The sequence below is a fragment of the Cololabis saira genome, chromosome 22 (assembly GCF_033807715.1).
Source record: "Cololabis saira isolate AMF1-May2022 chromosome 22, fColSai1.1, whole genome shotgun sequence".
Taxonomy (NCBI): Eukaryota; Metazoa; Chordata; class Actinopteri; order Beloniformes; family Belonidae; genus Cololabis; species Cololabis saira.
Window position 1 is genome coordinate 11,913,450 of NC_084608.1, and position 17,364 is coordinate 11,930,813.

Sequence of the window (17,364 nt, forward strand, 5' to 3'; positions counted from 1 at the left end):
GACGAGAAAAAAGAGATGCTGCTTTAAAGTAGAAAAGATTTACTTAAATTGTTTTAAAAACAAAATGGGAACTTGTAAAATATACAGAGGTGTCGAAAGTATTCACATTCATTACTCAGGTAGAAGTATAGATACTAGAGTTTAAAAATACTCCTGTAGAAGTTGAAGTATCAACTCAAGTTTTTTACTCAAGTAAAAGTATAAAAGTACTGGTTTCAAAACTACTTAAAGTATAAAAGTAAAAGTAATGTAAGGGGGAAAAAGCCATTAAGGACAAAAGCCATTGAAAATGAATGCATCTTAGTATAATGCAAATATATTAAAGAACCATATATGTGTACTATTGAGCATTAACATGTGTTTCAGAGAGCAGGAGATATGATGACTAGTTGCCTATAAGTATTGTAATGGTGCAAAAAGTCAAACTTCAGAGGCATGTTATCATTTATCCTAACCTTTATTGGAATGTACATCCAAGTTTAGTTGCAGGAATCTGAGGGAACGGATGTAAGAACAAAACTGGACAAGAACATCTGAAACAACCACAACCAAATTCACTCTATCCGGATGGAGCAATTTAACTGGATAGTTTTTTTTAAAGGCCGAAATGAAATAGAGTAACGAGGCTGTTTTTAAAATGTAAGGAGTAAAAAGTACAGATAATTGCGTGAAAATGTAAGGAGTAAAAGTAAAAAGTCGTCTGAAAAATAATTCCTCTAGTGAAGTATAGATAACCAAAATTTCTACTTAAGTAAGGTAACAAAGTATTTGTACTTCGTTACTTGACACCTCTGAAAATATATACAGATTATGATTGGTGATTAATTACATTGTAAAATAAATAATTAACACTGGGTTTTAATGTTAAAGTTTGTCAAAAAAGGATCCAGGACCCGGCTTCTATCTCAGGTTAACATATCAAATGTGTTGTAGACAGATAAAACGCAGTGGTTCTTCTTTCCTCCCAACTTCTCCTACACTTGAGCCAGATAAGCAGTGATGACCCTGTGTTGCAGGAAGAGAACCACCTCTTTATATCTGCTTATATAACAATAGGCCCTGCTGACTCATGTTGAACCCTGTTAATAACAATCCCCTGTTTTTGCAATGGACTTATCTGCTTTCACCCCCCCCCTCTCTCACCATTTCCAAATGTTCAGCTCACCATAAAGGCAAGGATGACAAATCCAGGTTTTATTTAAAGGTCCTGGCTCAAAATCTCACATCTGGATCTCTGACGGACATTTTATTATTCAAAAACAGAGGTGCTCCACCTCGGCCGAGCTCCGTCAAACCGCACATGCCAGCTAAAAGCTACTTCAAGGAGATGCTTGTCAACATCTCTGCTCCTATTCATGTGGGACAAAGCACAGATCTGTCAAACAGGACACATCAGAGATAGGACTATCAGAGGGAGAGAGGGTGGTGGTGGTGCTGCTGGAGACGGGTGCTGGGGATAAGGAGGGAGATCCTTCCGGTTGCTGATAGCCGTGGTGCCAACACCAGCACCAAAGACAGACAGACTGGAGGTCAACCTGCCTCTTTATCTCGTCCTCCTTGACTTGTCTTCCTCTACTTCGCTGCAGCTCTGTTTGCTTTCTTGCTGTTTTCTAGTCCGTCAGACAATTTTCTTCCCCGTCTGCTTTTTCCTGTAATTATATGCTGGATGTGACAAAGAGAGAACCTCCTCCGTCTAATTAGGTTGCTGTCACTTAGGACTGAAGTGTTGCCTCCGTCAGCTGCCGGTAGTTATTATGGAAATACTGTTTGAGTCGCTGGAAGTTAGAAAAACAATGCAAATAGTGCGTAAAATGTTCACCTTCACCTGACAGCTCAATATTGAAACGGCCCTGAATGATACACGCGTGTGTACACCTGTGTAGCAGGGATCCGTGGTCTGTTTGTTTGACATGAGCAAGGCGTTGCATTTATTCTGGCTCAGAGTTTGTAGCTCAGAGTCAGTATTTTGCATTTTAGTAGAATATGCTCTTGCAATGACATATGCCTGAAAAGTGAGTACAGTCTGGGACTGCAGATGGTGTAGAAACCCCCCCACATGTACCGTCTGAACACGGATCAATCCCCTGGATTGATCGCATGTGTCTTAACGCTGCTATTCCATCTATTATAGTTTAATTCACTGGAGCGAAATGGAGAACCTCAAGCTTGCAAAAGTATGAAAAGAATCAAACTATTTCTCTGACTTCCCTGCAGGATTGGATGGAGGGGAAAAGCCAAAATCTGAAAAGGCAGCGTGTTCACGTGGGGTTATGAAAACATGTTCAACACATGTGCTCTCAATAAAGGCTGGTCAAACAGAATCATTGGCTCGGAGGTATTAGGGAGCTGCGATTGTGGTGTGGCACCGAGCAGCAGAAAGTGTGCCAGCTGCAGCTGGTGCTCCTTAGAAATTAGGGTGGCTGCCAGAAGCTTACTGTACCTCACAGAGTACTCTTTCTCTCACTCTCCCGCTGTCTCCCTGCTGGACAGCGCAGCGCAGCCCAGATATCACAGACGTACAGTAGAAAAAACTGCCTTTTCAAACGTTTTCTTTTACACTTGAGTTCAAAACAGCTGCTTTTAGGGGGTCGAGGTAAAGCTGCCCTTGAAACTGAGGAGAGATAAGGATCGGGTCGATAATTCTCCTGTGATTTGAGTTTGTGATGTTACAGTACCTCGCAAAGCTCATTGAAGGGATTATTTTCCAACTGAGGGAACCTCCACAAAGGTGACACGGTTGTGATGTTGGAGTTGATAATCACATGAGACACTCGGGTATATTCTCTCAAGCACGGGAACATGAATGCTTTTCTTTCTCTCCTGCTAATGTAAGTCTTCTTGATAAACACCGGGTCAAATACGGGCGGTCATTTATGGAGACAGCCCGAGGAGATAAATGACAGACAAACAGGAAAAAGCCGAGATCAGGTCGGATTATCAGAGCTTTGCAGGCTTGACAAAGCACAGGCAAGAGGTCAAACAACAAAAAAGAGGTGAAGACCTTCAAGCAGGGACAGTAAGACGTTGTGGCCCAGCTATGAGGAGCATGAACCCCATCTGGAAAGTGTAAGCTGAAATAAATGAAACAGCATAGGTCATTGATAGATCTTAAATACAGACTTTAAAAAAGTTAAAACAACTGTGTTTTATGAAAAAAATCCAGTTTTAAATTAAAATTGAATAGGTTTTCCTTGTTATTAAGGGACAGTTCTCACCATTCTTTGATGATGTATGCCTTCCAAAAAGTAAATTCAGCCTTAAATGTGCCAAAAAGGCATTCAGGTCCATTAATTAGCATTGCCTTGCTTCCGTGTTTTCTGTAGCGCACCTCTAACCAGCTGAATGTTCAAACGACGCAGGTCTCTCATCGTGTGGTTACGACAATCTGTTCATGTCCTTTTAAGATTGAATGATTTTTCTTTGAAAGAAAAACTGACCGACCAGTTTTTCAGCTTTTTTTTTGCCTTTGTGTGTCGGTAATATGTGCTAATTAACAACAGCGCCAGAGTTTAGTTTCTGTTGCCGGTCGTACGTCGGATTCATTTGCAGTGTGAGTTGGACTCCGTCAGGGCTGAACTTGGTCACCAGTTCTGACCGTAACCGTTATAGATCTAGAAGCAGAGGGCGTCCAGCTCGGTGGTTTTTTGGTGGTATCGCCAAGTCAAGTGTTCGAGTGGTTCGCAGCCAAGTGTGAAGCAGCACGATGAGAATCTGATTCTCCAAATCTGAGATCATAGTTCTCAGTTGAAAAAAGGCCGACTGCCCACTCTGGTTCTGGCGTGAGGTGCTGGCTTATTGGAGGACTTGGGTTTCTCTGGATCCTGGTCATGAGGGAGGGACGAATAGAGCGGGTCAGGGCAGGATCTGCAGAGGTGTCAAGTAACGAAGTACAAATACTTCGTTACCTTACTTAAGTAGAAATTTTGGTTATCTATACTTCACTGGAGTAATTATTTTTCAGACGACTTTTTACTTTTACTCCTTACATTTTCACGCAATTATCTGTATGTTTTACTCCTTACGTTTTAAAAACAGCCTCGTTACTCTATTTCATTTCGGCCTTTAATAAAAAACTATCCAGTTAAATTGCTCCATCCGGATAGAGTGAATTTGGTTGTGGTTGTTTCAGATGTTCTTGTCCAGTTTTGTTCTTACATCCGTTCCCTCAGATTCCTGCAACTAAACTTGGATGTACATTCCAATAAAGGTTAGGATAAATGATAACATGCCTCTGAAGTTTGACTTTTTGCACCATTACAATACTTATAGGCAACTAGTCATCATATCTCCTGCTCTCTGAAACACATGTTAATGCTCAATAGTACACATATATGGTTCTTTAATATATTTGCATTATACTAAGATGCATTCATTTTCAATGGCTTTTGTCCTTAATGGCTTTTTTCCCCCCTTACATTACTTTTACTTTTATACTTTAAGTAGTTTTGAAACCAGTACTTTTATACTTGAGTAAAAAACTTGAGTTGATACTTCAACTTCTACAGGAGTATTTTTAAACTCTAGTATCTATACTTCTACCTGAGTAATGAATGTGAATACTTTTAACACCTCTGAGGATCTGTAGTGAGACGGGCTCTTTACTGGTCTGTTGTGGGGAACAGACAGTTTATATAAGGGCAAGACTCTCTGTTTACTGGTCGATTTACAGTCCAACCTTCAGCTACGGTGACGGACTGTGGGTGAAAAAAGAGAAAAAGATCCCAGATACAGGTGGCTGACATGACTGGCTGAAGTCTCGCTTACATGTGGGGAAGGATTCTCAGTAGTCAATACTGAGAGGAGCCACTTGAGGTGGTTGGGGCATCTGGTCAGATGCCTCCTGAACACAACCCTCGGGAGGTTTTATTTGTTCGACCAGGAAATGATGCTCCGTGGCAGATGCGGGACACGCTGTAGGGAGGATTTTTCAGCCGGCTTGGTAATGCCTCGCTATTTCCCCGGAGAAGATGGAGCAGATATCTGGGGAGGTCTGGGCCTCTCTGCTTGAGTTGCTGCCCCTGTGACCATACAAGTACAAGTGGAAGTTAATGGGTGACTTTAATCTGGAGGCAACAAACTGGTATTTTACGTGTGCACAAAAACTGGGAGAATTGCTGATTTAATTTTACACAGAACGGGTGAAGAAATAAAAGCTTAAAGGGGACCTATTATTGCATCTAATACCTATTTTAAACAGGCCTTGAATGTCTTAAAAACAAGCTTTTGATTGTTTTTGCTAAATAAATTAGAAATTCAGCCTCTGAGCCATGTCTTTATCTTCCCATTCTCTAACCTCATTATCTATGTGGGATTCTGAGTGGGCGGGGCTATGATAATGAGGCTCTGTGCTGATTGGCTGCCTGAATGACGCGATACACCGCTACGAAAAAATGCCAGAAGCTCCGGCCGGTGGAGTTAGTTGTGTTCTGTGTTCTGAACGGCTCGTAGAAAACTACATCACACTGGACGGCTCATCCGGGCGGCTGTACAGACACTGCAGAATTTGGTTGCTTTCCTCCTTCTCTGAGTTGGCAGGCTGAGGGGAAACCACTTTATATATGTTAAAGCAAGAGAAAACCTGTTTTTCATAATAGGTCCCCTTTAACTGACCGTCTCACATTGTCAGTGTTGCACAATTTACGTATACAGGTTTTAAATGTGCAAAAAATGCAAAGAATAAAGTCATACTAACAATCAGCTCTTTCTTTAGGAGTCCCCCTGATTGATGGAGGCACAGTGCGACTCCCACGTCTCATCGGTCTATCGAGAGCTCTCGACCTGATTCTGACTGGGCGGCCAGTGGGAGCGCAGGAGGCTCTCGCCTACGGACTGGCCAACAGAGTTGTCCCTGACGGCCAAGGTGCTTTTGAATATACACCTCCTTGAATGTATAATAATGAATAACTCACTGTTAACATCACTTCTCTTTCTTTCAAGCTTCAGTTTGAGGATGAAACAGAGCAAAAACCTCAGGGTGCCATGATTTTTTGCTTTATTTATGCATGAAAGATCCTTTATAGTAACAGTCTCCATGTGTTCTCAACTACTACACATCTAATTCCCTCTCCTCCCACCATAGACATTAGATGATTAGCTTAATGATTTTAGGAAGTTCTTCTCCACCACAGTTGGTGTACATTGTAATTACAACTCAGAGGGAGATTACTTAGTGCAAGTTAAACATCAGAGCGAAGGGAGGAATTAACGGCTCCTATACACACAAAGAAGACATCAAAGTATGTCATCAGGAGGAGGGGGGACAGTGTTTTTCTATAGAGTGATCTGGATCCGCTCCAGAGCTTTTATGTGGCTCAGGAGCCAGAGGGATGTAAAGCTCAGAGACCCAACAGCAGCATTAAAGGCCGGAGGATTTCTTTAGATATAGAAAAAAGGAAAATGGAGACAGTAATAAAGTAGAGGTCTGGGTGTATTTTATTTCTCACAAATATCCACACATGCCCTTAGCATTAGTTTTCATTGCTCTTGTCACTATGTGGACTGACTTTTTGTTGCAACCGCAGCTTTAGAGGCCTCGCTGCAGTTAGCCGAGCAGATCAGCTCCTTCCCGCAGAAGTGTCTGCGGGCGGACCGCTCCTCGGCCGTGTTCAGCTGCTACGACGCGTCATCCTTCACACAGGTACAGCTGAGTTTACACCGTCTGGTACCAGCATGACAGATTCATAATCAGTTTCCCTTAGTTTTTTGGTCGTGCAGCTGTATTGTGTGTTCACAAGTGCTCGGTGACGGATCTGTGTTACTGACATCTGCGGAGAGATGGCTTGAAATGAATTCAGATTTGTTGCAGATGGGTTTATTCAAGTTGGGGCTGTCGTCCATGTTGAAGACGCCGTTTAATCACTGCACTGCACTTCAGCTCCTCTCCGTGTTCAGAGTTGTTTGACACACTTCCCTTTACTTCACGTCTTCTCCAGATTCGGATCAAACTTAACACGATGAGCAGATACCTGTGGAGGTCAGGCGTACATGCCTGCGAGCGGTCTGAGCTGATGCATCATAAATCACAAAGATCGTAAAGGTCAAAAAAAGTACAGGCAGGAACGAGGACGAAGTTTAAACCATTTCTTCACTTGAGTTTCATGGAGACTGAGGGATCACTGTCTCATAAAGTGGACGAGCTTGGACTACCAATGAAGACAAATGGGGACTATGGGGAATAATTACAAAGCGCAACACGTGGCTGCAGGAACATATATGTAGGATTTAATTTACACTTTATAAGAAGTTATTCAGCCACCTTTATCTCAGTTTTTTTTAGAGTCACATAAACAAAAAATTTCTCACTATAATGTACGCAGATATCTATTGTTTGACGCACGCGCTCTGAATCCACAGCTAAGGTAGTTATTGTGTTTATGGCGGAGTATGGACGGCTACTGCTTGTGTCGGTTCTCCTCATCCCTTTACCGTGTAACAGACCTCAGTTGAACCACCGTTTTCCTAGAGATGTGATGTCAAGAAGCTTCTTCTGCGTGAAAGATCTTTTCGGTCAGACATCTATGATCATTACGTAGAATTTGGCATGGAGGCTCTGATCTCATGATCCCATCACTCCCCCTCAGATAATGCCTATGTTTAGATGTGAGGAGTGATGAACAATAATTAACCCCACCCCCCCACAATAATGTAATCCCTGGTTGAAGCCGTGGGTGAATGCTGGGGTTATCAGCAGCAGCCAGCGTGGCAGCTGTGCATCTGTCGGCTAAGCGGAGATGGCTCTGATGTTACTCCTTAAACAGATGAGCTAGAGGTGGTAGTTGGAACGAAGCATGTAATGTCAAGTATGTGAATGATTATTAGTCTGATGTCTTCTTGTCCTCTGCAGGCCATGCAGCATGAATTTGACCACGGAGTTGCCGTTGTCGAGGAAGAATCCATCAGAGGAGCCAAACAATTCACTGCTGGAGCAGGAAGAGGAGGAAAGTTCTCCCAGGAATGAGCTTGAAAGGGCCATGTGATTTGGGTTTCAGGTGATCTTCCTGTATCCTTGTTGTGCTGTTATTTATTTCTGTTTTTAGAGATAAAACACAGTGATAAGATTGTTTTGTCCTTTTAATTTCTCAGTCTGGAGCAGCTTTACGGCTATAGACCTTCCTTTATTTTAGACAGTTTTTAATATATATATATATATACGTCTTTGTTGAATGTTTTTAATCTCACATTTAAGACACTTAGGCCCCGTTTACACGGAGCAAAAACAGAGGCGTTTTCATGCGTTTTGGCCGTTCGTTTACACGAAAACGGAGCTCAAAGTCACCAAAAACGATCATTTCTGAAAACTCCGGCCAAAGTGGAGATTTTCAAAAACTCAGTTTTCACGTTTGCTTGTAAACAGAGGAAAACGGAGATTTAGTCTTCAGAACGTCACATTATGCAACAGAAACGTCACCAGCGTCATGTGTGCGACCTGTGTTTACAATTAGTTTGGCCACCGTCAATATTTTCTTGTATTTTACCTGTTTTATATTCTAAAGTCACACTTAAAAGTAACTCCACTTCTCTGTCACTTCAAACGAAAGACTCTCGTTCCGTCTTGGAAGTAAAGCCTGAATTATGGTCCCGCGTTAAATCGACGCAGAGCCTACGGCGTAGGGTACGCGGCGATGCGCGCCGTACGGTGTGCGTCTCCGCGTACCCTACGCCGTAGACTCTGCGTTGGTGTAACACGGAACCATAAATCAGCCTTAACTGGAAGTTACACGTGTCATTTGTTGATGTTTTTTCCAGGATTCTGATTGGCTGGCATGACGTTAACAGCGTATTTATGCGGATCCGTGTAAACGAAGAAATTTTGAAAACGATCTTGTGTAAACGATGGAATTTTTCAAAACGTAGAGGGGGAAATATCTGTTTTTGTAAATACCCGGCTATGTGTAAACGGGGCCTTAAGACACCGGGTTACAGAACTAGATGATGTGCTCGCACACACGTGCATGCCTGTGGACCGCTGTGACCCGGCCCAACGGGGAACAGGATGTGACTGAAACACCCTGACAATATCATTACTGCAGAAAACTCAACAGGTGTATGCAATCCCGTGGTTCATGAGCAGAAATCTCCTTAATCTTGATGTGTAGGGGAGACACTTGTCTCTGTACTGGAAAATATACAGATTTAGTACCGTGATTGTCTTTATGTGCAAGTTTATCTGACTGTTTAATGTTTAATGTGCTGAATAAAAACTATCCTTCAAGGTGGAAGTGAAGCTTAGACGTGTAAAGGTTTGTGTGTGTGTAAATGTGTGTGTGTGTGTGTGTGTGGGGGGATTGGTGCTGCTGGTTAATGGATACAGACAGACAAAGACCTCATTAGGTCTAGGAGGTGTCCCGTCTAGACATTGTGATGACAGGACACAGAGCTTCTGTTTAATGTTTCCCTCTCCTTTTGCCTGTGGTTCACCCAACACACACACACACACACACACACACACACACACACACACACACACACACACACACACACACACACACACAGGCGCACAAGTATGCAGAACTGATCAGTGTCAAATAAATATAGCTGTATTCAAGTACTTTTTAAGTTAGTGTCAGCCTGCGCAGCTTGTTTATCTGGATTGTTATGACAGCTCATGAGAGTAGCAAGACAGGAGCGGCTGTAAATCTTTTTTTCTTCTTCTTTTTTTTATGATCAGGGCAGTGTTTGTTTAATACGACAGACATCAGAGATTAATGGCCCATAAAGTGTTTAAAATTGATCCCATGTCGTTTGTTACCGTGAGCTGACGTGCACCGTTTCCCTCCATAATTTCTATCCTAAAAGTTATTTCCCCCATTCTGTGTTAAACTCCACAGCCAAAAAAGCATCTTGAAAAACCTCAGTTTTATCTCTCTCTCCACCTCTCTTTCCAAGAAATGGAAATAAGGATTCCAGGAGGAGTCGAGGACTGATGAACGACCTGCACGACAGCACCGGGTCTCCTTCGGCTCGCTCCTGGTTTCATTACTTTCCAGTTTGTCACTTCTTTAACACATTTATTCAGTCACTTGTTTCACTAGAATAAGAAGCAATTTATCTCATTGGACTTTGAAATAAAAAAAAAAGAATGCATACAATATTGTGGTATATCCTACCCTTGAAAAAAAGTTAATAAATGCAACTTCTTAGCGTCGTATGAACTTCATTAAAAGTGTGTGGGAGTCTGGTGGGGGCTACTTAGCAGGAACCGTTTGTGCGTGAGTGGTAATGACGCTGGTATGTGCAGCTTTGATGCCACTTCTCACTCTTCACGTGCAGATAAGATAGGCTCTGGCTGCAGCGGTAGCAGAGACGGAGGCAGATACGGACACCTTCGGGCCTTATCATCAGGACCATCACAGTCTGAAGGCTCCATGAAGACAAAACACAGGTTAGGGTGAAAGGAATGATGGGAGGGAAGCACAGGAGAGGGGGGGAATTTAGGATTTCAAAGAATCCCTTTATTCTTCCCACTGAGGTTTCTACGAGTCCTTTAACTCTGCTCCACTTCTATACTGCGTAGATTTCATCATTTACAGATCTCTAGTGTAGAATGCAGGACGTAGAGTCTATGACGTTAGTATTTTGGTCCGTCAAGTTTAGCATTACGTGCACGCAGCTTCAAAAGTAATCACCCTCTTAACTTCTGCATGTGGAGCGCATAGATTATCATGGATGTGGTTTAAAGAAAACACTCAAAAGTTATAGTCGACAAAACAAAAGTCAGCCCCTTTCAAAATGATGGAAAGGGTAGAAAAAAGCAAAACAATGAAGAGCTTATGACTTAAAGCACTGCCTCATTCGTCAAAGCCAGTGCTTCTGTCATGGTTTGGCGAGGCGCGGCGCACAAGCTTTTGGTTGAGGAATTCACCGACGACTGAGGCGACGGGGTAAATGTGGAGATGAGAAGTGCTCTGTGCACTCAGATACAGACTAATACCTAAAGATCCACTGGACAGCTTTTCATCATGCAGGAGATTATTACACATCAGGCGTGTAAGCTGTCCAGATAACAGATGGAATATTGTTGACTGATTGAAATCGTCATCTGATACCAGAGTCTGCAGAGATTGAAGAGAGAAACCGCACGAGCTCACGAGTATCTGTTACTTCTGAGCCCTGACACACAGGGATGCATCTCCCATACCATTCTTTAGATAACACCTTGCAGTAAGGATACAAATCATGACACGAGGTAGTGCTTAACACACCATGAATTGTGAGATATAAAAATATTAATGTAAGACATCCATGAACAATAATTACATTTACTTTGAACCTGTGCACATCTGAAACTAAGAATGCCTCTTTACCAACCACATATGATTGGATCATGGCACCTTTCCTTTTTATATTCAAATAAACATGACGACGACACCACTGATAGTCAAACACTTCATCAGAATTAAGTCAACAAATCCTGACTTACATGAAGTCAGAGTTTCCCAGTTCCAGTCCTGAAGAGTCGCTCGTCACCACTGCATGAAGAGATCTGATCAGCCTCATTATAGATTGACATCAACACGTTTAAAATCTTCCTACGTCACATTTACTTCAATATTTTGACATTTCGTCATTTATGTATTGGATGCAATTTCACAATAAGTAAAGGAGCCTGGCATGATTAAATCAGTGATCAGTGAAGGACGGTATGAGTTCCACCCTGCTGGTGACAGACACTGAGGCTGTAACCTCCACAGTTTCCATTCGTATCCACATTCCTATCCACATTACAGCTGATAGAAAAGTTCTCTGGTTTACTGGAAAAAAATGGATTATAAAGTTGTGTATGAATAACATACAATGCATTTCACTCTGTTTTAAATGGCATTTAATTTCGTTTTTTCTTGGATCAGCAAGATAACATTCTGCTGCATCGCTCGTCTCCTGTGTAGAGGGATGTCAGGTGTATTAACAGCCAGTTAATGTTGTGTTTTTTTAAAAACATTTGCATTTACACGGATGTATGAGACGTCCACTGGTAATGGGATCACCCAGGACACACGATGATGGCAGGTTCAAACAGGGCCGTTATGTGATCTGTGTGTGATTAACCCATCATCAGATATGACATTTCACCTTCATAAATAAATCAAACACAAATGATGAAATCCATCCTTTAACTTCATCTTCCCTGGGTTTATGTGGCATGGGCAGCAGTCCGAGCAGAGAGGACTGCACCGGTATAATTCAGTTATATAAAACTTGACCGTCTAAAACTGAATAAAGTTTCAAACATGAAAATTAATATAATTCAAATCCACTAAATGCCTAATTGATAAACTAATAAGCTCATCTGGGAGATATGAACTGATCATGTGGCATTTGAAAATGAATTCATTATACATGCAAGCTTTCGGTCATTCTGAGCCATGAATTAAACATTTATTTGCTATTGTATTCCTTTGGTCATGCCAAATTTTTTAACATTTTTTTTTAATGCAAAACTCTTTAAATCAGAAACTTGGCTCCTGCATGAGGCAACATTGTTTTTTGTTTTGTTTTTTTCCCCCTTTTTGATTAAATGTGGTGAAGCACAGAAAACATGCGCTAATGTCCAAATCCACTGCATGTCCTTGTGTTTATCTCACACATATTATCCCCTGCGCTGTTCGGTCTGCCTGCATTTCCAGTGGTGCCAGCAGGAATCCCCGTCCCTGCTGGACGGTGCTGCTGCTGCTTTGTGCTTGCTGTTTCCCTCTCCATCGTCAGGGGTCGTGCCTCAACTGGACAATGCAGCTGAAAGGCAGAAACCCTCGCAGCCCCAGGCAACTAAAAGTAAGGCGCAACTTTAAACCCTCACAAAGTGTCGCGCTCACTAAAACAACCGAGACGCAGCCCAGACAATAATACTGATAACGAGTTACATTGACAGAAATGTGTGGGGCTCAGAATGGAGATTCTTGTGAAACTAATCGCAACAAGTTGACCTGCCGGATTTATTAGAGCAGACAGGCTGTTATTCAGGAGCGAACATAATATGGAAATATGATGTTATACTTGTCCTTGCAGCTTAAAGAGCCCCACCTCTGGCTAAGTGCGCAAGGAGTGGGCGGTTTCTCAACACACACACACACACACACACACACACACACACACACACACACACACACGGGCTTCCACGCATATTATGGACTGCAACCTGCTGATTCCTGCTGGACTCTCTCACACAACCTGTAGGAGTTCACCGCTGAAACCAGCGCAACCGTCCGGAAAACGGCTTTTACGCAGCTGCCGTGGAGAGCCGCGCGTCGTGGAGAGGGACTCCAGCCTCCAGAGGAGAATGGCTGCTGTCAGAAAAGTAGTGGTTTTGTCGGTATTTGACACAGCGAGCGGGGTCTTGTGACGGACTTACACCGGAGCGCTTTAGAATAAAGTTTCACATGGTGCACTTCATCTCGACGCAGCAGCGCGCACCAGACATGAACGCTGGACCGATGCTTTTACACGCGTTCCGCTTCAGGGACTCCTCCAAATGGCTTGATACGCGACTCTTTCTCCGCTTTTGATAAGTGGCTGGGATAGATAAGACAGAATCATCCACGGGGCGGACTTTGGTGACCATTACGCGCGATTTTTACCGGATTGGGCGACTAAAAAAACTCAGTTTGGGACTTTATAGGAGCACAACACCATGACCATCTGCCTGCTCGCCCTAGTCGGATTGTGGTGGAGCGCGTACTACTGCACGTTGACGGTGGCGGGGAGCAACTATTCACTGGATGGGACCGGCGAGGCGCAGCCGGGCTTCGCGCACCGGCGGCTGCGGACGCACGAGAAGAGGGAGATGCAGAAGGAGATCCTGTCCATCCTGGGGCTGCCGCACAGACCGCGGCCGCACCTGAAAGTGCACGGGAAGTACAACTCCGCTCCGCTGTTCATGCTGGACTTATACAACACCATCTCCAGCGAGGAGAAAAGCCAGGTGGACAGATATCACCCCTCCATGCGGACGACCCAGAGCCCTGCGCTGGCCACGTATCAAGAAACTGCCTTTCTCAATGACGCAGATATGGTGATGAGCTTCGTTAATTTAGGTGAGTGGGAAGCATGCGCGCTTGGAGTGGGGGAAGTAATCGTGAAATTGAAAGAAAATGAAGGAATTTATTGGATATATGCAGTGGCGTCAATTCAGTGGAAGCTAAGGTATGGCAAGGTTACGAGTCACAGAACTTAACTAGAGTATCAATCAACACGTCCAGCAAATACTCATCACAGAAGTCTGCTATGTAGCTTATCTGTGTGGTCAAGAAAATTGGAACTTTTTCAAATGCAGTCTCGCTCACTGCAAAAACTCAAAATCTTACCAGGAATATTTGTCTTATTTCTAGTTAAAATGTCTCATTTTTTGTCAAAAAAATCTCATTACACTTAAAACAAGTGTCATTACCAGAAAAATAACTTGTTATTTGACCATTTTCACCTGTTTCAAGTAAATTTTCACTTGAAATAAGTAGAAAAATCTGCCAGTGGGACAAGATTTATCTTCTCATTACAAGCAAAACAATCTTGTTCCATTGGCAGATTTTTCTACTTATTTTAAGTGAAAATCTACTTGAAACAGGTGAAAATGGTTGTTTTTGAGTCTTGTCTTAAATGTAATGAGATTAAAAATAAAAATGAGACTAAAAATGAGACATTTTAACTAGAAATAAGACAAATATTCTTGTTAAGATTTTGAGTTTTTGCAGTGTATAATAACTAGTGAAATCGATCATGTTGTTCTGATTTGCATTTGTAGTTATTCCATAAATGTATTTAAAAAAACAAACATTTACATTTAACCCTTGAAGCAAAGGTGTGGCCATACCTTGCCATACCCAATTGACGCCCCTGGATATATGCAGGGAAATGAAGTGTTTCACTTGAATGAAAGGATATAATCGTGTGATCCACCTGTAGAAGCGCTCCATCACCCGAGCAAAGCACCGCGCAGAGCGGACATACCATTAAGCCTGAATTATGGTTCTGCGTTAAATCGACGGCGTAGAGTACGCAGCGACGCGCACCGTACTACGCCGTAAGCTCTGCGTCGGTGTAACGCGGAACCATAAATCCGCCTTTACGCGCGTTTCGGTCATTTATAATGAACTTTCCCCGTTTTCACAGAGCAACTCCCCTCGCTTCCTATGCGGTTCTTTAAAACGAGGTCTCGCATTGTTTCGGAGTAATTTATTGCCAAGCGCCTTTTTTTCTACGACTTGATTCGCCCTTCTGTTCATTTATAGGGACCGAAATTCTGTGGCAAAGTCTCGCTATGCAATCTACTCTGTGATTTATGTGTATTCGCGGGAGAATCAAGCCCGTATCCCGAGTAAAACCATGGACCGCCACCGCTGGTATTTGTGTATAAAGGCTTATTCCTGCGCTTGACCTCCAATGCCGAGACTCTGCGGGCTCTGCGCGTAAATTGCGTCGCATTGTTTGTGTTTCCCAAGCAGATTAGTCTTTAATTAGCTCCAGTGATGATAAAGAGGGACACTTTAATCATAACGAGGTTGAACATGAAAGCTCAAAGCCCTTCCTTCCATTAGCAGCTCCAGTGTTTACTGGGAGACTCTAAACAGAGCGCCTGAAGATAAACAGAAGTCCTGGCATGGAAGCGAGCTGGTGGACAAGTAGCTTGAAACTACACTGATTGTCATTCTTTTTGGGGAACCTTTTGGTGCCATTGTCATGATTTGGGCATCTACCCCCCCCTGATGAATGATTTTTGAAATATTTGTTTTCAGGTTTAAGGTCTCCTGGGGCCGGGGGACAGATAATGTGTCACTTTTCACTGTTATAAACCATTAATAGTCATTATCACAAATGATGAGAATCAGGCTGGAGCAGCGGGGTTAAAAAAAAAACTAAACGGTTCTACTTATCAGTCCTCTGAGTGTTGCAACATGTGGTGATGCAAACCAGATATTCAGAGAGAAGGAAGTCGTCCTTTTGAGTCTCAAATATTGCAGCCCGTCTGTTTGCTTCTGTGGGGGAGTTTGATGGTGGCAGCATGATGTTTGTGTGTCTGTGGTTTTGTTCTCTCTCTGCTGTGCAAGTTTTTGGTTTATACTCCTGTGTTGTTGCACATCTGGCTCTTCACTTTGATTAATCACGTCCTGTGCATCTTTTGACAATTCCCTCAGATTTCTGCGGTGACCTGGGGGATTAGGTTGCCATATTCCTCCAGCCGTACACAGAGTCTCAGCCGCCCTTGGAGGAGGGACGGCTTCCTCCCCGAATGTGATTGTAATTAATGTTGGAAAGGCCAAGGCTTTCCATCTGCTTTGCAAATAAGGCTCGGCATGACTACTGTGTGTCACTGCCATCTGATTAGTTTTTAATGCGTCTTTTGCTCAATTGGAGCGATTTTTGTTTTTTTCGTGGAGGTGCTTTCAGAGATATGGTCGAAGGAGTTTTGAAACACTCCTGGGTGGTCCTTCATATTGCCCAGAAAATCTGGATATCACGTGTGGCCCGAGTGAAACTATAAATTAGAATTAAGACAAATGAAGAGAAGAAAAGCAACAAAAAAAAGAAGGAAATGATTTGAAAAATATGGAGCAAGACAAGTTTCGTATTTGTGTGCAAACAAGACACTGCAACAACACTGCTTGATTGAAAACAGAGGAGACGAAAGCGGCTGTGCTTACACTTGAAAACAGGGGTCATCCGTCTATATTAGCACGTCTCCCCTTTGTACAGGTAGAGCGATAAATCTCACGAGTTTAAACTGACCCACGCCGAATAAAACAATGACATTGATTTAAACTTAGTTTAAACTGATGTCTTTCACAGCCAGCTGAAGCAGTAACACAGCTCATTTTATGAAGGGATTCTCTCGAGAGGTGGGGTGGGGGGGGGGACAGATAGATTTAAGAGCTCCTGCATAACATTTCATCCCAAATACACTCTCTCTGCAAACCATATGCCCTCCCATCCGTCTCTGTGTGATTCATGTAGACCTGTTGCTCAGTTATCCGTCCTCCTCTGCTGTCATCGCTTTTTCAGAATCACCCATTCAAAAAAAAAAAAAAAAAAAAAAAAAAAAAAAAAAAAAAAAAAACAAACCCAAAAAACAAGCTGAGCAAGTTGTGGAAATCTTTGAATTGGGGGGGAAAGAGCAAAAGCACATTTTCCAGCTCCTTTTTCATCCTACCTCTTAGAATAGCGCGTTCATTACTGTTTGCCTTGCGGACGTCCTGCTTTCCACTGAGGTCTGCTGAAGTGACACTGTGTGCCGAGTGAGTCATGCAGCCCTGAACATGTCCTGATGCTCGCCGCCGTCCTCGGCTCCATCGCAGCGGTCGCCCTTCACAAGGCTGACAATTCGTCTGTGCCGGTTTAATTTGGGTTTTAACAGCCTGTAAAAATCATTTGCTGTTATTT

The 17,364-nt window shown here is 42.9% G+C and overlaps 2 protein-coding genes across 3 annotated transcripts in view; both read left to right on the forward strand.

Annotated features, from left to right (window-relative positions):
- Positions 1-10,286, forward strand: part of zgc:101569 (uncharacterized protein LOC449822 homolog) — a 32,670-nt gene extending 22,384 nt beyond the window's left edge. The window contains exons 5-8 of one of the 2 annotated variants that reach the window (XM_061713409.1): positions 5,711-5,860; positions 6,522-6,637; positions 7,844-7,988; positions 10,270-10,286. In XM_061713409.1, coding sequence (XP_061569393.1) covers positions 5,711-5,860; positions 6,522-6,637; positions 7,844-7,957 — 380 coding nt within the window. In that variant the 3' untranslated portion in view covers positions 7,958-7,988; positions 10,270-10,286. Of the gene's footprint in view, positions 1-5,710; positions 5,861-6,521; positions 6,638-7,843; positions 8,187-10,269 lie in introns of those variants that run through there. The other variant, XM_061713408.1, reaches the window with a different exon arrangement.
- Positions 10,287-13,106: 2,820 nt separating this feature from the next.
- The window catches only part of bmp6 (bone morphogenetic protein 6), a 54,631-nt gene continuing 50,373 nt past the window's right edge, over positions 13,107-17,364 (forward strand). Inside the window, exon 1 of the mRNA XM_061713892.1 lies at positions 13,107-14,027. Within this exon, the coding sequence (XP_061569876.1) occupies positions 13,625-14,027 (403 nt within the window). The 5' untranslated portion in view covers positions 13,107-13,624. The remainder of the gene's footprint in view (positions 14,028-17,364) is intronic.